The 26,828-nt window shown below is 42.6% G+C and overlaps 1 protein-coding gene across 1 annotated transcript in view; it reads left to right on the forward strand.

Annotated features, from left to right (window-relative positions):
- The window catches only part of CA8 (carbonic anhydrase 8), an 89,546-nt gene that overhangs the window by 3,792 nt on the left and 58,926 nt on the right, over positions 1–26,828 (forward strand). Inside the window, exon 3 of the mRNA XM_039249123.1 lies at positions 8,287–8,411. Within this exon, the coding sequence (XP_039105054.1) occupies positions 8,287–8,411 (125 nt within the window). The remainder of the gene's footprint in view (positions 1–8,286; positions 8,412–26,828) is intronic.

The raw sequence follows: 26,828 nt of genomic DNA on the forward strand, positions 1-26,828 counted from the left end.
CAGTCTGTGACTCCCTCTCTCTCTGACCCTCCCCTGCTCACGCTGTCTCTCTCTCTCTCTCTCTCCTAGAAATAAATAAAACATTAAAAAAAAATTAAAAGAAAAAAGAAGAAATTCTCTTACATTATTTAATTGATCACTTTTCTGTTTTTTCTTTATTTTCTTCTTCCATAACTCATATTTTTGTTATTTTGTTCTACTTTCTGGTAGATTTCCTCAATTTACATCTTTTAGTCTGTATTTCTTTCTTTCTTTCTTTCTTTTTAATGTTTTATTTATTTCTAGGAGAGAGAGAGAGACAGCGAGAGCAGGGGAGGGGCAGAGAGAGGGAGGCACAGACTGAAACAGGCTCCAGGCTCCGAGCTGGCAGTCAGCACAGAGCCTGACGTGGGGCTCGAACCCACGAACCGCGAGATCATGACCTAAGCGAAAGTCGGACGCTTAACCGACTAAGCCACCCAGGCGCCCCATCTTTTAGTCTTTCTATTAAACTTTTCATTTCAGCTCTAACATTTTTAACTTCTAAGAAAATTGTGCTGGGGGCATCTGACCGTGGCTCAGGTCATGATCTCACGTTTTGTGGGTTCGAGCCCCGCGTTGGGCTCTGTGCTGACAGCTCGGAGCCTGGAGCCTGCTTCGGATACTGTGTCTCCCTCTCTCCCTGCTTCTCCCCCACTCATGGTCTGTCTCTCTCTCTCAAAAATAAACATTAAAAAAGAGAAAACTGCACTTATTCTATGATTTTTTTAGTTGTCCAAGTATACCTTCTTTTCTTACATTATTGATAAGTTTTCTTTTTTTTTTAAATTTTCTTCTTTTGTAACTCATATTTTTTTTTTTTTTTTGTTCTGCTTCCTGGTAGATTTCCTCAACTTATATCTTTCAGTCTTTCTTTTAAACTTTTTATTTCTGCTCTTACATTTTTTTAAAAAAACTCTATTTATTTTTGAGAGACGGAGAGAGAGAGAACATTTGAGTGAGAGAGAGATGGAGCGAGAGAATCCCAGTCAGGCCCCATGCTGTCAGCATCAGAGCCTGATCTGGGGCTCGACCCCACGAACTGTGAGATCGTGACCTGAGCCGAAATCGAGAGTTGGATGCTCAACCAGCAGAGCCACCCAGGTGCCCGGGCTCTTCCATTTTTAATAAGAAGAGTTCTATTTGTTTGGTCTCTCTTTTTGATATGAGAGAACAAATAGTTCTCTCTGTCTCTGCTTATTCTGGGTTCTTCTATTTGTTTAGTCTCTCTTTTTGATATGAGAAGTCTTCTCAATGTTTAGTAAGTTATTCAGGCTCTTTGTTCATATCTAGGAATGGGTCTAAGAATTGAATTAACAGCTCTGTGCACATGGGCAGGGATCGAGGTCTGGTGATGTGCTGATGTGAGGATGTGGCCACGTGGTACAAGGCACTTTCGTCGGTGTATCTATTTCTCCGGAGAAAGGGATGTGATGGCTCACGCCTGGCTGTTGGCATTCTGATTGTTGACCCGCAGGCCAAAGAGTCTAAGCAGAGTGGCATGTCTGTGACGGTTGACGAACCTGTATTGACACATCATTGTCACCTAACGATGTTTACAGCAGGTTCACTCTTCGTGTCCTACACTCCATGAGCTTCAACAAACGTATAATGATGTGTCTGCACCATTATATGCTGTCCTCCGAAATAGTTCCACCACCCTGAAAGTCCTCTGCGCTCTCTGCCTCTTCCCTTCCTCTCTACCATCTCCTGGCAATCACTGGACTTTTACCTTCCCTGTATTTCTGCATGTTTTAGGAGGTCATGTAGTTGGGATCCTACATTGGCTTCTCTCATCCTTTCACTTAGCAGAATGCATTGGCTTCTTGCACTGGCTGTATCTGGCTTGCCACAGTGCGGGTCGCAATCTTTCCCTTGCCTTTGGTAAGGTGTTCCCCGCTGTGGATCGCGTAGATAGAAGTCAGGCCTGCACCCTGCCCTCAAGAAGCATGCAGTGGTGGGGGCGCCTGCGTGGCTCAGTTGGTTAAGCATCTGACTCTTGATTTTGGCTCAGGTCTGCATGATCTCACGGGTCGTGGGTCCGAGCCCCGCATGGGGCTCTCCACTCAGTGCAGAGCCTGCATTGAATCTTCTGTCTCCCTCTCTCTCTCCCTCTGCGCTTCCCCTGCTCATGCTCTCTCTCAAACATAAAGCAAGCATTTAAGAAGAAGTTTACAGTGGTGGGTTGTGAAAGATGGGCATGGGAGGGATTATTTTTGGCTGCCATTATTAGGCGAGGATTGGCTCAGGAAGTAGCATTTGCAGTGAACGTGGAAGGAAAAGCATTTGGACCGGGATGGTTGGAATGTGTGGGGAGACAGGACAGTAAGCGAAAAAGACCTACGGGAAGGTCTAGACCTTGGATGAGGAGAAGCGAATCCTGAAGTATAACTGGAAGATTCATTCGTGTTAAATGAGGTTAATATATAAATGGACTCATGAGGGATCTGGAACCAGGTGTAAAGAGTGTAACCCCCCCCCCCTTTTTTTCCATGTAGAATATGTTGTTCCGGGAAAATTAAGCCGACTGTACCAAGTAAGATAGGACCTGAGAGAGATTGGGAGCCAGGTTGAAAGTTACTGCACTAGATTAAGTTAACCCAAACTGCGGCTGCCGTGGTGGCAGTGGCAAGGGATGACACCGGGGTGGGGGGGGGGGAGCGGCTCTGAGATGCCATCCACAGGACTTCGGAGACTGTGAAACAGCGCAAAGATGGGAATCGTCAGAGAGGTGCGCTGGGGTGTGACCGGTCCTCACCTTGGATCCCGTCACTGTGCACCCTTTGTGCATATTTCAGGGTGACACAGTGCCTTCTAACGTGGAGTTGTGCAGAGCATCCCATCCAGGTGCTGTGATCTCCCTGAATGTGGGGCAGTTTAGCCACATGGATGGCTTAATTTCTCTGAAGGACGCGGAATCACTGTACCACAGGAGTCTTAACCTTTAGTGTACACAAATGAAAATTAAACCAGACAGTAATATGGAAAGTAGTGTAAGTCTAGAAATAGCCCTGTAGATTTCCATCGCCTGAGTGGTTTGATCCTTAAATCATGAAAAAGTGTGAGACGGGCCAAACTTCTGCACTAGACTGTCTTTCCGTCTGATGACAAACAGTGAGTGCATTAAGGGTAATGACATTTCTAACGGACCGTCGGAATGGGAGAAATTATTGATCAGATAGGTCATTTGTGCCCTTCTCTGTAACTTATTATAGAAACCATAATTAGAAAATTATTTTACTTCTGGGTCTTTTATAATTCTCAATGTTAAATTTAGGCTGGATTGCTTTTATTATTAATCGTGCTTTTTTTCCCCCCCAAAAAACATGACAACTTTTTATAGTGCTTCTTAACCACTTTGCTGATTTAAAGGTGAAGTGGTCAAAAATATGTGTAAGTTGTTTTCACTTAGGAGGTGGCTCTGATCGTTTATTTATATGAGATGTCAGGGTCGAATTTCTTTCTGGTGATGCTTATTATTAGCTAACATTGGGGTCTTGCATCACCCGGACAATTGCCTTAATGTGCCTTACTTTGCTTATGCAGCCGCAGGCTAGCTGGCCTCCTCCCCCCGCATGTCAGTGTTATCTCGCTCTTAAAAGCAGATATTTGTTCTTTGATATGAAATGAAACCGTAGGTTGAAAGCTCAAGGGAGTAAAATAATTGATTTTTGCATTTAAGACTTCAACTGCTAAAAAAGAACTAATTTATACTATTTTTGGAATGCTTTATGAATGCCTTTTGAATTCCTTAAAATTTAAACTGAGATTATGAAATCTTTAGACCTGTCGAGCATGAGCTCTTTGGGTCTTGAGATCCTTTAGGGGACACATCAGGGACCATTAACATTGGTTTCCCTCCATGTCGGAGATGTGTCTGTGGCAGGCTCTGTCTCCTCCCCTCGCCATCTCCACCTGAGCTGCGCCAGCCAGCCACTGAGGCTTGCCCTTTGCTGGTCCAGTGTCCAGGAAGGCATGGGAGTAATGTTTTCAAGTGCAAAAAGCTGTCGGTGATCCCCTCTGTGGTAAACTGCAGCTGTTAGGTACAAGTCCCCTCCCGGGGCTCACAACTTGAAGTCTACCTTCATCCTCTTGAAGCATACTCAGGCCGTTCTCAGCCTCTTCTCTCAGCTTGGGATGTGCTTTCTCACTTCTCTTAGCTTGCTCTTCCAGACTCTGCTTAGTTACCTCCTCTGGGAAGTCTTCCATGACTTTCTGATGCCTCCTAAGTTTTGGCGTGGCTCTTCCCTCCTGGTTCCTTGGCACTTTCTCTTACTGCTTTTGATGTAATCTCTTTAAACTACAGCACTAAGTTCATTAAGCACGGAGAATGCCTTGCTGGCACTGAGACTCTGTCCTTCTTTTTAGATTCTTGGTGGTCAGCACAGGGCTGGGCCTGAATCTCAAAATGTGTGTTAAACTCAAATGCAGTGAGGGGGAATAAGCCTTGATCAGTAGCCTTTGAACTGTCTGGCAGATTCGTTTTCAGCAAAGGATTGTGGAAGCTTAGCTGGATTAGGTAAATGCTTACATATCATGTCTTTATGGGATTCTCAAATTTTGCAGAGGCTTTGAAAAGAGCTCTTCATATAGTCTCTATCTATCTATCTATCTATCTATCTATCTGTCTATCTAAAAGCATTATAGCCATGCCTATTATGGGATTCTGAAACTTTGCAGAGGCTTCTGAAAAGAGCTCTTCTATAGTCTATATCTATTTATCTGTTTGTCGGTCTATCATCTATCTATCTATCTATCTATCTATCTATCTATCTATCATCTATCTATCTAAAAGCATTATAGCCATGCCTATTAAAGAACATGAAAGAAAATGCAGACAGTGGTGATGGCATCAGTGGATTTTATATTCTTTCCACAAGTGTGTTATTCTAAGGAAACACAGTGTGTCATCAATGTGAGTTTCATATTGTTTCAGTGTAATTTTGTGAATGTAGGGACATCACAACTAACACACCTGCCACATGGTGACAAAATATCACTCAGCAAAATGTGATATTCACAGAAGTAGGGAGAGTATACTGCTTTGGGCCTGACTAGTCTCCTTATGAAGAAATAGGCTGTGGAAAGGGAGAAAAAGAGAATGTTGCCAAGTGGGTGAAACAGAGCCCACTTTCTAGCCTCTGCATGCAGTCATTCTTGGGGGATGAACAGGTAATGCTTTTACTTGGCACTGCAAGAAATTCTGAATTCAGTATCTTGTTTTTATGGCTTTGCACAGCCATGTGATTTTAGTGTGGTTTAACTTTGGATAATTCATCTGCAGCAAAAGCGAAAGGTACCCAGGGCCTGACTGCTGGCCAAGAGCTGTGTCATTGTCACCCCTCCCTGGGGACCAGGCCTGGGCAAAATGCTTCCCTCCTTTGTGTTTATTTTCAACCCAGTAGAATGTAAGATCCATGAGGATCTTGTTTCATTATAATTTTATTGGACATAGTGACTGCGCAGCTAACAGACCTGCCAGGTAGGGGCCAAATACCACTCAGCAAAAATTCGATCTTCAGAAATGCATGAATTTGCTTTTCATCCTAATGGAGTGTTAGATCCACGAGGCTAGTGAATTTCATCGGTTTTATCATAGTCAAGTGTATCTTAAGCATTTAATATGGTACTGGTATAGCAGTATTAGTTGAAAGGATGAGAAAATGAACCCCTGTGAGCCTGGAATGTTTTCCTATCAAGACACACAGATCGGTGTAATTTGAGTTTCTAGGGCCTGTAAAATATCAGCTCTGTCCTCAAGTTTTAAACTAAAGACTTTCAAGCCAGTTAAAGACATAGCAGGCATCAATTAGATGGAGGTTGTATTTTGGTCCCCGGGAATCACTGTCAAGGTCCATTTCCTCCATTTCTATAGGAGAGTATTGGTGGACTGCCCTCTAACGGTTCAGAAACACCGTGTGTGTGTGTGTGTGTGTGTGTGTGTGCGCGCGCGCGCGCCCTGTGAAGAGGTTTAGAGGAAAGATTTTTAAAAATCCTTTCCCATTCCTCATGCGCTTCATTTCACAGTGCTCCCCTTTCTTCTTCTGTAGCAATGTGGAGCTAAATGTCCTCGAAGACCATTTTCGCCTTCTGTTGCAAGAGTAGAGTGTTAGAGAGCGCCCCTCTTCCCCCCGCCCCCCCAGGCCTCAGGTCAGGCTGGAGCCATGCATGGCGAGGGGTGCGCATTCTAGTTCCGATGATGCAGGCTGGGGTGTGGCACGGGACGCACAAGAAGCTTTTTCCCGTTTATTCTTTTCGGTTTGGGAGGTGGGGTGCATTCCACCTTTGGGAGTGGGTACAGCCCAGACTTCCTTCCTGGTTTTTCTTACGACCAGCCTTGGACAGCCAAGGGAAAGGAATGATCTTTGAGGTTTTTCACACTCCGTGACACGGTGGTTGAAATAAAAGCAGTTCATCCACAGCACGGGCGGTTATTAGAGACGATGCCATGCACTTGCTCTGCAGTTTGGGACATCTGTAAACCTTTGTGATCCACGTATTTACATTTTCTTTTTGATTGCTCCGGAAAATAGGATGAGGTGTGGTAGTTCTCAAAGGAAAGACTGCCGTTTAGAAATCCCAGCTTAAAGCTCTCATTGTGTTTTTAGTTCCTGCAAAAAGATGTAGAGATTCCGATCCTGCTGTCCTCAGTGGGATCAAAGGTGGATCAGAAGATTGGGCTTCCAGGCTCCTGAAGCTCGCTAGCTAGCTGCGTGCCCAGGGCGGGTCACACGTTGCCCCTCGTCCCTGTCGATGGGGATGATAACACCGACTGACCCTTCTGATTTGTTTACAATTTAAAATAAGACCAAGCATGAGGAAACATTAAAATCGCATGAGATGGTATTCTCTCCTAAAGGCCACGTGTCTCACTTCCTTTCCCCCTGGATGTGAAGTTTACAACCCTGGAAAATTTTAACCATGTTTTGCTGCTGATAGGTGGTCTTTTTCTTCTTTGAGCTGGTAGAATGCTTAAAACCAAATGTAGAGGGTACTTTTTGGTAAGGATTTCACGGTACTCATCTGTGCGGCAGCCTCATTCCCCCATCTGTATCTGTCTCTGTGTTTTGTTTTGCCTTTGGACTTCATTCTGACTTATGCCTGTGTTACAGGTACGTGGCTGTATCACAGGTACTTGATGTAAGAAGTCTTAACATGTTTTTAGAACAAGTTATTAGTTGAAGAACCAGCCAAACAAATGAATACTGTTGCACCAACTCCCTTTCTTCTCCTTTGAGGGTTAGAGTAAGGACGGACAGCTGAACTACCCCTCTGTGTGGTGCTTCCCTTTGGGCGCCATTATTTCCTCCACAATGGCGGCCCGAATGTGAGTGCCAGTCTCTTTAAAGAGACTGTTTCTTGGGGTAAGAGGTAAATTTTACCAGCTCCCTGACTAAAAGAGTAAACATAACTTACAGTTCTTAGCTGATACCAGGTAGAATTAACATTTTTATAGGAAAAATGCAAACCTTTATTTGTGTCAGATAACTTGTGTCAACCTCGTCTGCTGTCAGGGAGTGTTTAAGGAAAGTATTTTATTGCTTCAAGACAAGTTTTTACACAAACGTACTGTTTGTCATCTTTAGAGTGCTCTCGTTTGGGACAGAGTTCTGGGTTATATCCGGAAATAAGAAATAGAGACATTGCCCCTGTACAAGAAATGTTGACATTGTTTTTTCAAACGTTGATATTTTAAGTATTGTTAATGTTTTACCGTAATTTTATTCCACTTGCATTTCTGTGGTACTAAAATGGTGATAATTTATGTGTTATTTCATTGTTGAAAAATCATATTGGCATAATTATTCTTTTCATGGATAATTTTGCTAGCTTACACTTTTTAAATCGAAAGCCTGGCATAAAAGGATGATCTTTAGTATGATTTAATTTCTTGACAGGTTTATTGCAAATTATTGGCCAGTCTGAGGCACAAATTCTATTCTTGTCTCCTGAGCAGTGCTAATTGTTTCAGGGAGAGTGGGCATAGTGTGTGCTTTCTGTGTCTACTCCTTTACCTGAAAGACACAAGAAGTTGATGGTATGCAACACTACGGAGTGTGTCAAAGGTTTTGAACTTCATCTGTATCGATATGATAGTGTAAGTGCATCCCACCGTTAGACTATAGTTTTCATTTTGGCTATATGAATTCAACGTGTAGAGCTCGTGAGAGCTTTCTGGCAAAAAAAAAATGTTCGCCATGTTTAGAATGCTATACTGATGAGTATATTTGAGATGTTATTAAACAGAACTTAACTTTCTTTTTTCAGTTCTATCAGGAGGTCCATTGCCTCAAGGGCATGAATTTGAACTGTATGAAGTTAGATTTCATTGGGGGAGAGAAAACCAGCGCGGTTCTGAGCACACAGTTAATTTCAAAGCTTTTCCCATGGAGGTAAGAAAAACAAATCATCTTGTAAAACCCTTACTGTTCATGTAAAGTATTCAATGATTTACTGGGAATGGTTTAGTTTTGAAGTAGTTGCATAGCCTTTGGAGTCTATCAGTTTATATTAAAATGATAAAGTACTTAAGGAAATGTAAACTTGGGGCAGAAAATAACTCTTCCCATCAACTTTGGTGAACTTGGAGGATGCACACGGGCAATTGGCCGCAAAGGTAATCTACACGATTAAGTTTCCTTTCAGTATTGTTACTGTCCTAAAAATTCTTCTGCCTCTGCAGATTCAGTAGGTCATTTTTGTAGATGCTATGAAAAGATGATAAACCCAAACCCAGTAACTTTTGGGGAAACCCAACACTAGTCAGAAGTCTAGTTGAGCTCTGATTAGAATTGGTAAATTAGTTTTATTCACCCTAGGCAATTAGAGAGAGAGAGAGATTTTTAGACATTTTGTCTGAAGAATTCTCTCTTCATTTATCATCTTAATCAGTTCCTGCTTTTTCTTCAATACCTAGTTGAAGTATCATTTCTTCCATCGGAGTTTTTCGGAGTTCCTTCCCTAAGCAGAATGGATTTTTCTCTCGTGTGTGTTCCAAGTGAACTCGACCAGTTGCATTCATGGGTTGTAACGTTTAATGTCTACAGTGTCTTTCTCACTGATCCTATGAGTTCCTGTTACAGACGGAAGTATTGGTGCCCCCCATTCATATGTTGTAACTCTACCCCCAGTATGATGGCATTAGGAGGTGGGGGCTTTGGGATATAATTAGAGTTAGAGGGGATCAGGAGGATAGAGTCCCCATGAATGGAATTAGTGCCCTTATAGGAGTCCAGCGAGAGCTTGCTTTTCTCTGCTCCTTGCCACGTGAGGACACACCAAGAAGGTGGCTGTTGATAAGCCAGGAAGTGGGTCCTCACCAGACGTCAGCTCTGTCAGCACCTTGACCTTGGATTGCCCAACTTCCAGAACTGTGAGAAGTAAGTGTTGTAAGTGACCCCAGCTGTGGTAACTTAGGCCCAAGGTGGCTAAGACAGCTCCTGAACAAAACGTCTCCCTCTCATTCTTCTCTTTACGTCCACCATTTAACCCACTGCTAGGTATGTCTCTGTGACATTCAGGCGATGTCTCTGTTGGTCCAGGCCTTGTTTGTATTCCTTTCTATCAGGACCCACAGTTGTCTCCAAGAAACAGCTCTTCTGTTTCACAACACGTTACAGATTTTCGGGGCTGCTGGAGTGGTGGGCTTTCCTCTCGGTTGTTCACAACTGCACGTATCCTTAATTAAGTATGGAATTAAACATGGCTAGAAACTGTCCAGTCCAGCCTTAGTGGCTAGAAACCACTATTGTATAGTTTATATAAGTAATATTTATACTTCGAAGAATGAAGGTAGAGGAAGGATTTCTCGATATTACTTTCATTATCATTTTACAGAAGTCCCTTTGGGGGAGGCGCCTGGGTGTCTCAGTCCGTTAAGCATCCGACTCTGGATTTTGGTTCAGGTCACGATCTCTTCTTTCTTGAGTTGGAGCTGCACGTTGGGCTCTGCGCTGACAGTGCGGAGCCTGCCTGGGATTCCTACCCTGCCTCTCTCTTTGCTCCTCCCCTACGCTCTCTCTCTCCAAATAAATAAATAAATAAACTTAAAAAAAAATCCCTTTGGAATCTCATGAGAACTCTTTCACTAAAAAAGGCTCAAGTCTTAGAAGTGAAATATTAAGTGTTTTACAGATGGAGGGGGAAACTCAGTATTTTGAGGAGTACCTGAGTTTGACTGGGAGGATCATAAATGAGGGCTGCTTCGTTAGGGCCTTGATGGAAAAGGTTGGGTCTTCAAACGGCACCATTCTAGGGGCTGTTTTTTCAGTGCCTACAGACATCGTCTGACTTCCGCCACCTTAAAACCATTCTGCCATGTCCCTCTGTCCCCTGTGGCTACTGTGCTGTCCTCAGCCAACGTGCGAAGGAAAAGTACACGCCAGGATGCGTCGGAGAGGAGAGAGGGCACAGAACAGTCCAAAACAGTTAAGCCTGCAGGGTCGTGGAGGGCAGAGTGAGGGGCAGGTGGAAGGGCGGAGGGCCAGTGTCTCAGCCCCGCCCTCTTCTTTGAGATTGAAAGACCCACTTCGTCACTTCCTCTCTACCAGTCTTCCAAGACATACCGAAATATGATAAAATTTAGGGACAGATGGTAGTAACTGGGTAGGCAACAGCTTCCAGATGAGCACTTAGCGGCTTTGCTTGTGACGCGCCGAATTCGCAGCGTTGAGAACGCCTGATTAGATTACGGGAGTCCGCTCTTTGCGTCGCAGTGGCGTAGCATTTCCAGCCCACGTGTTCAGACTGGCCCTGTCACTCCGTGGGCATTTTAACTGCTCCGGTCCATTAAGCACAGGTAATGGTTTGTTTTGAGTGAGGATTAAATTCTGATAGGCTTTGTTTCTGCAGAAATATTTATATTTAGGATAATGGAGTCACTGACTGTAAGTTTTCCAAAATAGGTGATGAAAAATATTTATACTCTTTGTTATCCCAGATTATCCCTGATCCAATCCTAGAGAAAAGACTCGTGTCATCATCCGATGTTTGTTTAGCGTTGGGTCACGGAGTGCATAATAGCAAGGGGTATGCAGAAGGAGAGGGGGGGATCTACAGGCCATGTGTTTTCTGTTTATGCGTTTTGTTTTGCTTTGTTTTAATGGCGGTTGTGAATACTGAGCTGGGTGTTCAGGAGGAGGGGGCCACACGCTGTGCTGAAAGAGAGGAGAGATTCTATGTAGAATAGTCCAGGAGGGAACGAGATGGCTCAAGTGGAGACAGGTAACTTGCCACTGGTCCCCTGGTCCTGACCTGCCCTCAAGGGCCACCTTGAACACAGGTCATGGCAAATAGGACAGTGGAGAGTGAGGATAACCTGTACCCTTTTGGGCATGTGATTAAAAAAAAACTTTTTAAAGATACTTTATCTGATTGATTGATTGATTGATTTTTAAGGTTTATTTAGTTTTGAGAGAGAGAGAGACAGAGTGCAAGAGGCGGAGGGCCAGACAGAGAGGGAGACACAGAATCGGAAGCAGGCTCCAGGCTCTGAGCTGTCAGCACAGAGCCCAACATGGGGCTCGAATCCACAAATTTGTAAGATCATGACCTGAGCCGAAGTTGGATGCTTAACCGACTGAGCCACCCAGGTGCCCCTAAAGATACTTTCCATATTTTATTTATACTTTAAGACTAACTTTAATCTGCAAATCACCTATCTATACATACTTTCTTTTTGTTGATTTTGCTTAAACTTAAATGAATGGCTTACTAAACACTACAGTTATTTACCACGTCTATTACGTGAAATGTAGGAATGGCTTGTAGCAGTCATTCATCAGCCTCCCCACTAACTTTGTAAAACTTTAAATACATATAGTAAAAACAATTCTGAATATATTTTTGATGCCACTAGTAGCCAGCACGCACATGATTTCAAATATTAACACAGTTTGTGACTTTAAATAGTTCAAACTGCAGCTCTTTTGCTAAGCAGGGTGGATAGAGCAGGCCATTTCTGTTTTTCCTTCTTGAGCTTCTTAGTTTTGAGACACACACGAGCTTCCACAGCTTCTGACCTTCTTGGCTATGTTTTCATCTTGTAAACTTGAATTCTACTGTTCATACTCCAGGTTTATGCTTACGTGACCGTGCGTTAGCAAGAGAAAAACAAACCGTGCTGCATTTGTCTTCCTGTTACCTGAAAACCTAATGGGTTTGTACGTGTTAACTACATTCTTAGAAATGTCTCAGTCACGTCTGCCGTCTGGAATGCTCTTACTTAATGTGTAGATCTTTTGCATTGTGATAGTTAACCAAGATGGCAACACGAGGGGAGGTGGTTGATGTAAGAGAAGCCTGAGATCCAATCAGATGAATTCCTGTGTTTTTGTCATTCTGGTAGCCGCAAAAGCTTCATATTTTCCTTGGACAGCGTTCGATACCGTAGCTCCTGAAGTGCACCTTTAATGCTGTAAGAATTTTGTCATTTTGCCCACAGCGGTGTGCTGCACGCATCCACCATACCACGAGGCTTATTTATTCCACTCACATTAATTTTTGTTACAAATCTAGCCACTGGAGGAAACTGCTAGGTATTTAGGGTCAAGTTCAACTTTCAGGCTGTATGTTCTGTTTTCGCCACCTGTCTTAAGAAGACTCTCCGCTTTGCTACTTCAAGGTAGCCTCACATCGTGGTCTGTAGAACTCTTGGTAGATGGTGATTGATCTTTATACGTGAGTTGCTACCTTAATACTTCCAGGAAAGAGTGCTTCCCAGGCATTTAGATTTTATGCTGGAGCAATAAAATTAAAATAGAAAATTAGAGGATGAGGAAACCGAGAGTGTGGCCAAGTTTTGTTTTTTCCAAATAAGAGCATTATTAACTGTACTGTCCTCATCATTTTAGAGAGAGAACATCTTTGCCAGCTGAATGTAGGAAGGATACTGGCTCAGAATGAACATGGACGTCTAAGTTGGACAAAATCGGCTTTTAAAAAACTCATTGCTTTAGTTTCTGTTTCTCATTTCACTACGGATGAATTGATAGTCATGTCAGGTGGACCCTGGCCCTGCCACAGACCGCAGGGGGTCATGCACGGCCCATCTTTCTTGCCCCCTGGGCCTAAAAGTTTATAATTTGAGAATGAATTACCAAGGAAGAACATACTGTTGGAGAGATTCTTATCTTTATAATGTGTATTTCAAGGGCAGCTATTGCTTTGTATTCTCTGAAAGGACTCCGTGGTAATTGAGCCACGTGCCAGCTATTTATGGGGAGTTGAGTGCATTAGGTAAATATTTTTTAAAAAAGGTAAGTTTGATTGTGCAGAGCAGGACTCTTCAGTCGTGAAGAGTCTAGGCCTTGGTTGTGAAGTAGACCAACAGAACATTTAAAACCATTGTTTAAAATGTTTTTTAAGTTTTTTATTTTTGTGCAAGACCGAGCATGAGCAGGGGAAGGGCAGAGAGAGAGGGAGACACAGAATCCGAAGCAGGTTCCGGGCTCTGAGCTGTCAGCACAGAGCCTGATGTGGGGCTCGAGCTCATGAACTGCAAGATCATGACCTGAGCCGAAGTCAGAGGCTTAACCAACTGAGCCACCCAGGAGCCCCAGGCCAACAGCACATTTTGAAGAATGTGTCTCCTAGTAGAAGGCCAAGCCTGAATATTCCATCCTCCACTCTCCAAGTTTGGGCTCTTCCATTTATGCCTTATTTTTCTTATCTTATCAGGCAAATACTAGCATCTGCCATTTAGGTTTTCTTTTGGTAAAAATGATCAGGCCTTTTGCTTTTACCTCCTCCTAAACCGTTTGCATATTCATATATTTGCCTGACTGAAGAAGGACCTTTGTCATTTTTCCTGGCTCTCTGGGAGATACCAGGAATAGTTTGCATGGTCAACAGCGAAAGGAGAAGGATCTTTTCAAGTTACTTTATTCCCAGGGATGTCTCAGATAGGGCTTCATGTTTGTGAATCACTTCCGAAAGAGAGACTTCCATTGAGTTTCCTTGACCTCAGTGAGAGGATTTGATGAGATTAGATCTATGCGATATATAGTTCAATAATTTATTTTTATTTTTATTTATTTATTTATTTATTTTTAAATTTTTTTAATGTTTTATTTATTTCTAGGAGAGAGAGACAGCGTGAGCAGGGGAGGGTCAGAGAGAGAGGGAGTCACAGACCGAAAGAGGCTCCAGGCTCTGAGCTGGCAGTCAGCACAGAGCCCGACGCGGGGCTCGAACCCACGAACCGCGAGATCATGACCTAAGCGAAAGTCGGACGCTTAACCGACTAAGCCACCCAGGCGCCCCACAATAATTTATTTTTAAAAGGAACTTCAGAGATCACTGAGAGCAAACTCCTGTTTAACCTAGGAGAAGTCTGAAGTTCCTGAAGGTTAAAGGTCACAAGACAACCTGGTGGAAGCCATAACGTATGGCCTGGAGGGAGAAGGGGGTATTTTAGTTCATGAACTATCCCATTTAAGAAAGAATTCTCCTTTACTACTGGTCTTTTCTCTAATGGGTTAGACTGAAAAGAGACAACACGCCAGTCTTTGTCGCCCTGCCTCCCCCGCTACATGCCTGGGGGGGCCTTCTGTGTCTACATGCACCCCCGTTCAGGGAAGGGAGTGCTGTAGCCGTGCATAGGACTGTAGTGATGTTGTGGCATCGTCCCCTGGCCTTACTGGCTTTGAAGACAGAGTTCAGAGCTCTGTGAAGGTGTAGGAGTGCGGTGTCATGAAGATGGGAACTCTTGCCACCTGCTGAGAACTGGGGTGCATTTAATGGATTAGGTAGTCCCTGCACTTTGCTGGGGTGCTCACCCAGGTCTGGAGAAGAAGGGGACCATCCCAGGAAATGGGGGGGGGGGTCACACAAGACCTATTATCTGACTTCTCCAAGGAGTGCCTTTTCTTTTTTCACTTTTCAAAGCCCATTATTCTTAGAAAAATCAGCTCTAGCTTGAGATTTTAATACTTTGGATTGAGGTTTCTTCGGAAGAAAAGGAGGGAAGAAGAGGTAAGAATGATCCTAGAGGAAATGACTCAATGTTTGTTCAACTTCTTTGGGAAGTTTTGTTGTTTTGATCAGAAAAAGGAACACATTGTAAATATGATTGTTATGATTACGATTTGGCATCTTGGAATCTTCCACAGGGCTAGCAGATTGAGCCTCATGGACAAACAGATGAAGGAATTAGAACCTTGTGCTATGGCCGCTCTGTGGTCATAATTGCGGAAACTCCCTCTCACATCTGGGTAAAAAAAGAAAAATAATAATAAAAACAAATTTTATGTTTCCTGAATTCTGATGAACACTTACATTTTTACTACATAAAAATCACAGTAGCTGCTTTGATTTAGCGTGTTTATTTTCTCATTTATGAAAATGTATTTAGTGTAGAAACTTCACAGTTTACTGAATAGAAAATAAATTACAGTGTTGAACAAACAGAAATGTTCTTTTAGCTGTGCCACACGGTGTGGCAATCTGCCATTCCCACTTAGAAATAGAAGTGTATAAAGCCACCTTGACCTTTGAGTGGTCTTTGAAGCTACCTTTGATTTTATATTTGTAACTATTTCTTTCAGTCGATTATTCTTTGTTGTTGTTTGAAGATGTTTAAAATGTTTTTGGCAAACTAAATTTGGAAGAACCATTTCTGTGTATGTTTTTACAAAGTAAGGCAAATTTGTGCAAAAAGAAAAATTGTTTCTATAAATGTACATGGTGTATAATTAATTCATAGGTGGATATAGGCTTGCAAGTAGAAAATATTTTAAATTGGGTTCTAACAGCTATAAATTCTACAATAAAATGCATCTTTTTATGTGTCTTCAGATAAGAAATAGACTCTGTTTTAAATATGTAGTCCATAACCAAGTGGCCATCTTTAACTCCTTTCCATCTATTCATCCATTTATTCATCTGTTGTTTGTTCATCCTTCCATCCATCCATCCATCCATCCATCCATCCATCCATCCATCCATGTATCCATGCATCTGATCAAGTGTTTCTTGAGAATCTAGTGTTCAGGCCCTGGGCTAAGTTCTGGGGATACAACCATGAGTGTTAAAGACAACCAGTGGAGTTTATTTTACAGGGGGGTGAGGGGTGGGCAGTGGTGGTGCAAACGCAGTGTATGCAATTTTTATCTCCTCTCCCCTCTTTCCTTAAATTGATGAGCCTTCAAATCGGGTGTTAAAGGGCCTCATCCCTCTACCCTGTCTATGCAGTATGCAAACTCAGGCTATTAGAAGCTAATTACAGGAGGGTTTTGAAGACACTTAATAGAAAGCAAGTATGTTATTTGAGATGTAAATGTTGGTCAACCAAACAAAATATTTATCGACTAGTACACGAAAGGCACTGTGTTAGGTGTCACTGCTGCTGGATAAATTTAACTGTGATGGCTTAACAAAATTACAGTCAGCAAGACACAAGATAGGAAAGTTTTGATGGTGGGGCAAGTTAGGAAAGGTCTGGATTCTGGAAAGCTGCTGGGGAGCCCCGGCCAGTGCTCCCCCATTAAGTACCAGTTACGACTCCCTGCGGATTACCGGTGGCATGGTGTGGGAGGGCTCGGTGCGCTGGGGTTGGTGAGAGTTTAGGCTGGGAAGTCAGAAAATCCAAGATTCAGACCCAAGCTCTGTGACCTTGGGCAAGGCAGGAAACCTCAGGACCTAGATGTTCTTGTCTATGAAAAGGACTCAGAAGTAGCTCTGAAGTTGGGAAGGAGTAAACCTTTTAGTATATTAGGGAGGTATTATTATTCCTGTCATTATTGTTATTGCTACCATGAGGAAGGGGGGGGGGATGTCACTGGGCAATTCTGATTGTGGTGATAAAAAATCTAGGTAAAGGGCACCTGGGCGGCCCAGTTGGTTAAGCATCGGACTCCTGATTTCTCGGCTCAGGTCATGACTTCATGGATCAGGAGTTTGAGCCCTAGATGGGGCTCTGCGCTGACGGTGCAGAGCCTGCCTGGGATGCTCTCTCTCCCCCTCTCTCTCTGCCCCTCACCCACTCTCTCTCTTTTTCTATCTTGAAATAAAGAAATAAACTTTAAAAAAAATTATTTTAAAAAATCTAGTGACAAATTCCTGAGGAGAAAAACAAAAATTTCTGAGGGAATACATAGACCCTGAATGGAGACAAAAGTCTTTTGTTTTCTTTAAAACCCTTATTCTACTCTTTACTTGAATATATTTTCCTCTACAAGTCTAGTCAGTATGTTTCCTGAGACATCTATTAATGATTATTGTGTACGCACATGCAGTAGAATTCATATCATCGGTTATTTTGTAGTGAAAATCAAATATTTCCTGTGTAGGGTGAGTATTGGCATGATAAAACTTCTAATAGAATAGGAGAATATTCGGAGATTTTTAACTTCGGAAAATGTTAATTGGTATAAAAACTACGTAAGGTGTAGGGTTTTTAATTTGTTTTCGGTATTTAAGAATGACAGCTTAAAATGGCACAGTGATACTGGTAAGATCATTGTGCTGGCGCCCTGGCCACCGCTCTGCTGTGCTTGAAAACATTCTTTCTTTTAGCTTCTTAGGGTCACGCACGCTCTGGAATCCTAGAACGACGTGCCCCAGACCCCGTGGGAAACTGGAATTTTTGGTGCCATGGTTTCCCAGGAGGAAGCATGCTCTGGCGATCGGTACTCTCCATCTAGCTGTTTAAGTTCAAGTCCTTCACTGGGACATAAGGATGATACTGTTGTTCTTACCCTTACGGAACTTAGGGAGAGGCTGTAAAAATTAATGGTGTAATTTGGAAGCACGATGCACTGAGTATCTCATACGGTGGTTTAAACACAATCTGGTGTTCACGTAACGAGCTTTGTAAAAGCATTTTAAGGGCATAATTAGCTGCAGTGGATGTAATTTATGACAATATCGTTGTTTGGCTGTTGTTTTTTAGAAGCCTTAAATAGAAAAAAAAAAAGAAATCCAGATTTTAAACTGTTGAATAAAAACATTAAGTATAAAAGGAAGACATTTCTGCTTGTAGGACCTGACAGATGAAAGATGGACCGTTTTCATCAATTAATGTTTTCACTTGGGGCCCCGAGGCAAGTATGTTCTCTGAACCCAGTTTAATGAGTCACTTTGAGCTCCGGTTGATAGAGCTTATTCAGTGGAACCAATTTATTTGGCTGCTGAGTTAATGTATTTCTCATGAACATCCCTTGATGAGTTCTCTAAATTGATGAGTTCTCTGAGGAGATCTGTAAAGGGATCCCTTTCTCCAGCCTGGGGTTTGAACAAACAAGAAATAGGGCATTATTAGCGTCATCAGATGGAGAACGAAACACCACCTCTGTTGTGAATAGAACTATCCTGGAGATATAGCCTAGAGAGAGAAGGCTCTGCCCGCCGAGTTACAGGCCAGGGGCCAGTGGGAGGGCTTATTAGCCTGAGCCCTATGGGTAGCTCTCATTTCAACAGAGGGAAAAGGAAAAGAGGAAGGGGTTAGTTGAAAGAGTGGAGACAAGGCCAGCCTTGTTTAGGCAAAATCCCTCTTTATAGGAACAAGGAGGAAGCATTTCTTACTGATAAGACAGACTCTTAAAAATTCTCCCACTTCTTTAAAATTTAATGGCACTGGATGCTAGCAAGAGGCCAGCTCCGTTTGGGACTCAGTGGAGAGAGGATGGTTTCCTTTTATTTCAGGTTTGTTCATTTTAACCATCTGGGACCAAATCCCTTTTTGCTAGCTGCTCCTTCGTACCTAAGATAGTCACACGGTTTCCTCCTTTCTAGAAGAAGCCAGGAGATGGAGTGAGCGAGGATTTTGATGCAGGTGCAGGATTTAATTTTTTCGTTCTAACGTACGTGGGTGGGTTTTTGCCCAGTGTAGCATCTCAACTTGGACCAGTTATTGTTTAAACCAAAGATATAAATGTGTTTACACATAACACACACACACACACACACACACACACACAACTTTTGCATCTCAAAAATTGTGACCTACGTCCAGGGCTTACATCACTAATCCTATTCGGAATTTGGGTTGTATGGTGCTGGAAGTATTCTGCAATAATTTTTAAGAACAAATGTCACTTATGCCCCTTGTCATGGAGAACAAATAATCACAGATTTTTATCAGTGGCCATTGTTTCTAATTAGCTTATCAGCCAGGACGGGCTTTAACTCTGCTCCCCATCTTGCTGTTTTCTAGCCAATCTTGAGTTTGCCTGTATGGGTCAAGGACCTGGGTCAAGTGGAATAAAGGCTGTGCCATTAGTAACGTTTTGTTACTAATGTGTTACCAAATGTGTTACTAAAGTATTTCCTTAGCCGAGCTCCAGTGGGTTGCCTCCTATGAGGCTTTCTCATTTTGAGAGACTGGTTTTCCCATGAGCACATGTAAGAAAAGCTACTACTGGGTTTTGAGTCTCACAGGAAGGCAAGATGGTGGAGGGGGACCTACCATTCGGTTAGCACACATTTGCCAAGTGTCAAACCCTGTGAGATACACGACACGTAAGACAACAGCACTTGTGTTTAATGATTCTGTAGTCTGGTTGGAAGAAGAAGGATTAAGGTAAAACCATGTAAAGAGAGAACAGTGGAAGGGTTAAACGTAAAGCGATTCCAAACACAGTTAGGGAGCGGCTGCTCTGTGCTTGTGCCATGTGTGGTGCTGACCCGTAACAATAAGTGAAAAATAACCCAGGTCCAGAAGAGGTTCATATTCCCGACAGAGTGGCGGGCCTGCTACAGATGGCTGCTCTGTGTGAAGAATGCCTTAGGTGATGAAGCATAAGACGGAGCAGACATCTGGGGCGCCTGGGTGGCTTAGTCGGTTAAGCGTCCGACTTTCGCTTAGGTCATGATCTCACGGTTCGTGGGTTCGAGCCCCGCGTCGGGCTCTGTGCTGACTGCCAGCTCAGAGCCTGGAGCCTGTTTCAGAGTCTGTGACTCCCTCTCTCTCTGACCCTCCCCTGCTCACGCTGTCTCTCTCTCTCTCTCTCCTAGAAATAAATAAAACATTAAAAAAAAATTAAAAAAAAAAAAAAGACGGAGCAGACATCATGGAGTAGCGGCTTTCTGTGGCACTCCGGGAAGGCTGTGGAAAGACTGGTTACTGGGGCTGGGCCCTGACGATTGGGTAGGAGTTTGCAGGATAAAAACAATATATAACAAAAAAAAGGTGGTTGCAGGAATGTCATAAAGGCCAAGTGCGATAGGGCCTGGCGAGTGATTAGAAAAGGCCAGAGCGACGCTAAGAAGTGGAACTTAGAGTCACTGAAATACTCCTGAGACAATCGGAAAATCGGGGTCAGAAAGGGAGGTGCCGTGGTGGAGAGAGCCTGATAAATTTGAATTAATAATGATGCGCTTTTAACAAGTGTCACTTCCCTCAGTTCAGTCCATATTGTTGTTAATCCCAGAATACTCTCAGATTAGGTAAAAAAATAAAAAACAGAAGTTGGGGTAGCAGTTCCTTGAAAGGTTGTAGAGATGCTCTCAGCTGTAGGTAAGGCGAAGAGATAAAACGACTTGAAGTTCTAAGCCTTACACAATTTGCCTCCTAAGGAAAGCAGCGCTAATCTTTCTCCACGTGACAGAGAAGTGAATTAAACTGAAGATGACCAGAGTCTAGTTTGTGTTTATTGTTCATTGGAGTTGATTTGTTTGCTCAGGGAAAGGATTTGCAGCTTTGGAATTGTCACCCCCTCTTTTGAGCTGGATGGTGTGACTGTATTGATCTTCACAGGGTGACATGTATCTCTGCCCGGGTTTCCTAGGCAACATCCAGCAGACTCTCTCCCTTTTGGTGTTGTTTTTGAAGAGACTTTTCTCTTGATGTCTGTGCTCCTTGGAATTGCCGGGCTTGCTCTTACCGGCTGCTGGAGCCTCTCCTCCTTTCCTCTGGCCCATGTTATTTTTCAACATAGATGTCCACGCCCTGTCAGTGCGCCTGATGGCCCTTAGAACTTGGTTTATTTTAAAAATTAAAGAAAAATGGCAGAAATAGAAGGGATATTGACTAGGAAAACCATAAATGAAGGTGCATCAAGTTACGTGGGTATTTACCTCTCCGTATGTCTGAATTTTATTAGAGATGTTATTTTGAATTTGTCGGGAAAACCATATTTGTGCAAACCACCACAGCGTTTTGTTTTAGGTTATTAGGATTTGTGTTACTGGGGTTACTGCTCTGCTGAGCCAGAAGGTTCTGGGGAACTAGAATCCAATCAAATCTGAGCTGTCTTTATAGGAAGAATTATCCTTTGTTATTTGAGTCTCATATCGAAAACATCTTGGTTGCATCCCTTACTGAATAAATATTGAATCCTGTGGGGACAGAGATTTGAGATAATGGCAGATTGTTTTGCCTCTCTGTCCCCAGCCTTCTTTTTCTGGGGTGGGGGAGCACTGAGGAAGATAGAAGGTACAAAATTGGGCTGACCAAATTCTACAGTTTGGAGGTGGCTAAGATTCAGTAAGCACGTACATCATGTTACGCTTGTCGAAAAGGAATGGAGGGGCACCTGGGTGGCTCAGTCAGTTAAGCTCAAGTCATGATCTCAGAGTTTGTGAGTTCAAGTCTTGTGTCAGGCTCTGACATCTTTACGATGTGTTGACCCCGTAAAGCCTGCTTGGGATTCCTGTTCTACTTCTCTCTCTCTGTCCCTCCCCGGTGTGTGTGTTCTCTTTCTCTCTCTCTGAAAATAATAAACAGTTAAGAAATTAAAAAAGAAAAGAATGGGGACTTTGAGCGGGAGGCTTGGGAGCACTGTGTGTTGTGAAATGACCTGGGGATGCCGAGAGAGAGAGAACATTGAAGGAAAGATGTCAAGGTCAACGGAAGTCATGCTGAATTTGAGATTGGTTGAGATTTTTGTACAATTAAACTCAAAGATAAATTGTAGGCATTTTCACATTGGGAGGTTTGTTTGATTTCTAATAGAACCGCAGTTCCCGGCCTATAGAGGGCTCTAAAGAAATATAAATCAGTGAGTGAAAGAGAGATAGGAAAGTTCTAGGCATAGCACCAGGTTCTGAGGATGTAAATAGGACAGTTGTGACCGCCTCCCACCTGAGGGACTTTGTCCTTGCTGTCCCCCATCTGGAATATTCTTCCACCAGGTAGCTCTTAACTTGCTCCTGAATAGGGCACCTTTGGGTCTCTATTCAGATGTCACATAATCAGTGAGGCTAACTTTAACTTTCCTTAAGCTGCTTGGTTTTCTCTCTTGCATTTCACAGTAGCTTAATAATACGTATATGTAGTTATTTATGCATAAATACTGTATATGTGTACCATACATATGGCTATTTTATAGTAATGTATTGCAGCTGGAGTTTAGGGGATCTAGAAATGAAATAGCTGGAGATAAATCATGAATAACAGGTCTGACAAAGAATGGGAACCTTTAAATGTCAGGTTTATATTGTATGCTTTCCTTCGGTCAGATGTGTGATGTGTATGTGGCATGTCAGTAAGGGCAGTGGGGTTTCACAGTTCTGCATTTCACAGTTACACATTTTTTCATGTATTTCCCAGATGTTCGTTGAGCACATACTATGTGTGTTGTGGGCAGTCTTAGGTACTAGGGACAACACACCAGTGACAAAATACACAGAAATCACTTTCCTTTTAAAACGGTACTTCTGGTGAAATGTAATCATTTTCGTTGATCAGGCGTGTGATGCCTTGGGGAAGCCATTTTAGAAACTCGGTGTGATGTTGAGATGATGTCACCTAGATGTCGGGTTTGGCAAAGAAAAAAAGAGTGTGAGAAACGATGCGGGGAGAGAGCATTCCGAGCTTACCAAGGGCTTGCAAGCTGGTTTGGAGATCAGGTGAAAGGAGCGGTCTGTGATTCCTCTAAGATGTGAGCCTCCGTAGCCGGAAAAATGGCGGGCCTCTTAAGGAATGCCAGAAGGGGGGATGTTTGGGTGGGAAATCCTGGTGTATACTTGGATGTGTTTTCACTTGGACAGCTGCCTTGCATCCAAGTGGGAATGGCCAGGAAGAGGCTGGAAATGTGTATCTGTAACTCAAAAGAGAGGCCACCAACCAGCATTTATGACAGCAGCTGATACTGTTTCCTTGCATATCTATTTGAATCTGGCTCTAGGTAAATGAGTTACTATAAAAGAACAGACTGAATTTTTTCTTCCTGCAGTGCCATGGGGAAACAGTTACAATTTTAATTTGGTATCTATCACTACTGCTTATTGGTATCACAGGAAAATGGAATGTTCGTGAGTAAACCTGATCATGCAGCACTTTACCAAGGGGAAATTATATTCTTAATCCGAGGTAATGGCCATTTGATGCCCTTGGTTTACATATTATGATTGTAGTGATCATAGTAGCGTATGTTGTCTTTATCCACACCAATAATTAATCCATTCTTGAAATGTACTAAGCTACTTACTTCAACAATAAACTAATAAAAAATCCACTGCTTGTTGTTAAGAAATATTAATGTGAGTATAAGAGACATAGGACTAGATTTACAGTCCTAAAATTGCTTTAGCTGGTGATACATTTTCTGCTTACTGATAACCGGTTTACATTTTTCATGTCTTTTTTTTTTCAGGGTATTAAAAATGATGAAACAGAAAATGCCTCTTAGAATATTTTGTGCAGAGCTCTAGATCAGAGCAAAAAGCTCAATATACTTCTGTCAATTCTTAGACATAACTTTCAAGAAATGCTACATTTTGTCTTCCAGAACACCAAATTTGAATTGGGATAAACATTTTTCTTTTACTTATTAAGTTATTAAGCTGTGTGTACATCTGAAAGATTTGATGTAAGAAACCAAAGGAATGCTTTTGTTTAGAGGCACCTTTTAGAGGGGTGCCTTGCAACGCAGAAAGAATCAGACATTTTTCCTTCCACATTACAGAAAGTTCCAAAGGGCAATTCCTGGTTGGTTAATTCAGCTGCTAAGCCATGTTTTGAAGGGCCAGGTGCTTTGTTTTCCTGCTAAATCATTTCATTACTTTGGCGTTTTCCTTTGTTCACTCTTGATCGCAGGATGGCTGTGTCACATCTTAGCGCTGCATCCCCACAGACCAATGATGAAAGGTTGTAAGAGGACTTTGTTTTCTTGCATTAATTTTTTGGTAACGTTTATTCATTGCTGAGAGATTGAGAGAGACAGAGCACAAGCAGGTGAGGAGCAGAGAGAGAGGGAGACACAGAATCCAAAACATGCTCCAGGCTCTGAGCTGTCAGCACAGAGCCCGATGCGGGTCTTGAACCCACAAACTGTGAGATCATGACCTGAGTCGAAGTCGGACGCTTAACCGACTGAGCCCCCCAGGTGCCCCTATTTTCTTGCATCAAAAAATTGTTTTATTGAGACAAAATCTACATACCATAAAATTCACCCATTTAAAGTGTACAGGTCAGTGGCTCCCGCATAGTTACTGTGTTATGCCACCATTACCATAGTCTAGTTTTAGAACACCTTCGTCACCCAGTGATGAACAAGTTACTCCTCATCCCCTACCCCCATCTCTAGGCAACTAGTAATCTGCCTTTTGTCTCTGTAGACTTTCCTATTCTAGACATTTCATAGTCACAGAACCATCCAACGTATATGTTGCCACCTATGTTGGTACTTCATGACTTTCATTACCAGAAAGTGTTCCAGTGTATGGATATACCTCATTTTGCTTATCTGCCAGTTGATGGACACTTAGTTTGTGTCCACTTTTTGGCTGTTGTGAGTAATGCAGCTGTGAACATTTGCATACAAGGTTTTGTGTGGACATACGTTTTTCAGATTTCTGTTGGGTATATACCTAGGCGTGGAATTACTAGGTAATATGGTAGCTCTGTGTTTAACATTTTAGGAATTCAGTTCCAAAGGGACTGAATCATTTTACAGACCCTGTCAGCACTCTGTGAGGGCTTCAGTTTTTCCACATCCTGGACAACACTTGCTATTGTCTACCTTTTTGATGATAGCCATTGTAGTGGCTTTGAAGTATCTCCTTGTGGTTTTGGTTTGCATTTCCCTAATGATTGGTGATATCAAGCATCTTGTTATGGGTCTGTGGGCCATCCGTGTGTATTGTGTGTTCATTTTGTTGGTGGTGTTGCTTGATGTCCAAAACTTTTTGATTTGGATGAAATCCAATTTACCAAATTTTTCTCTTACTGGTTTTTTTTTTTTTTTTTGGTGCCATCTCTGTTTTCACAATACAAACATTTTAGAGGTAAATAACATGTACAGAAAGATGCCCAAACCACAAGTAGACAATTCGTTGCATTTTCAGAAAGCAAACATCCCGGTGAGTAACCAGCATGCAGATTAATAAACAGAGCACAAGCAGCATCCCAGAGCTGTCTTCCTGGTTCCTCCAAGGTTAACCATGATCTTGACTCCCAACATCATAGGTACGTTTTGCCTGGTTGGGGATTTTATATAAATTGAATCACATTGTAGTTGTTATTCTGTGTCTTCATTTTTTAAAATTCTGCATTAGCATCTTCTACACTACGGTGTCTACGTTTCGTTTGATTACTTTCACATACAGTGGTGTATCGTGACGTGAATTTTCAATGGCGTATTTTTTCTGCTGTTACCGACATTGGGATTACATTCAGATTTGGTCTGTTAGAATAGAGCTTCTGTGAACATTCCGTTTGGTGAGCATACACTTGGAAGGGTAGCCTGGGTTGTAGGAAAGGCATAGTTCAGCTCTAGAGGATGCTGGCAAGTAAATAGCTAAAGTGTTTGCCCTGATCCATGCTGTTACCTGTTTTGGGATTCTCTTTCTAGCAACCAGGAGGTGTTTTCTCAGAGGTCCTCCTCACCCCTGCCAGTCAGCAGAATTCCCCTCATGTATCATTGGCCACAGTTTCTGCACGTGCAGGTTCTTGAAACAGTCATTTCAAGGGAGGTGACCAAGCTGTAGTTCTTAGCTTAGTCAGCCTCCCCCTGTAAGGCTGAGGAGGGCTCGAGTCTTCCCATAAGCACTTGGTCTCCTGATATATAGAAATGCAGTTGAGGTTCTGTCTGCATGGAGGAAGGCGGGGAGGGAGGGGGGAGTCAGCCGTGTCTGCCGAAAGTAGGACCATCCAGTCAAACCAATTAGATACCTATTAGAAAAGTGGCTTTTTGGTCCACAAGGTCTCTCTTCTGGAATCATTTTCAAAATGTAATGGGACTTTTGGATTCAGCTAAATATATCAAGCCCTCAGTAAGTATTTTTTTATGGTGATCATGCTTTTTGCATTTTATTTTGTATTTCTGCATTATGTTTTCATTAAGCCTGCTGTAATAACTTGAATGTCGACCTTTGTACAGTGTAACCAGCCCTCGCTTTTATCTTCATCACAGTGTCTCATGGAAAATGTGTGGGAGGTGGGGGGTGGGGAGCGGGTGCTCTCCAGAAAGTGGTTACCATTTTCTCCCAGAAGCAGTGTTTTCACTAAATTTTCATTTTTGCTTAAGGCTTAAAAGCACATTAATTAACAATATCAAATAGTGTGTTATATAAAAGCAAAGGTTATAAAACAATGGGACACCTCCCGTGTACTTCTAGATAGCAAAATTACCTTCCCAGCTATAATCCTGTCGAGCCAGGAAAGTCCTTGCTTTTCTGAGGGGCGTGTCTATGACTTCACATACACACAAAAATATAGTTTTACTCACTGATAGATTTCATTTGTCTAAAACAAATGTGCTACCTATAATAAAGACTTCTGGGAAACAATTTGTTTTTTTTTCTTAATTTTTTTAATGTTTTATTTATTTCTGAGACAGAGACAGTGTGAGCAGGGGAGGGTCAGAGAGAGAGAGAGGTACAGAATCTGAAACAGGCTCCAGGCTATGAGCTGGCTGTCAGCATAGAGC

The sequence above is a fragment of the Hyaena hyaena genome, unplaced genomic scaffold, assembly GCF_003009895.1.
Source record: "Hyaena hyaena isolate Hyena2069 unplaced genomic scaffold, ASM300989v1 scaffold_327, whole genome shotgun sequence".
In the NCBI taxonomy this organism is placed as follows: Eukaryota; Metazoa; Chordata; class Mammalia; order Carnivora; family Hyaenidae; genus Hyaena; species Hyaena hyaena.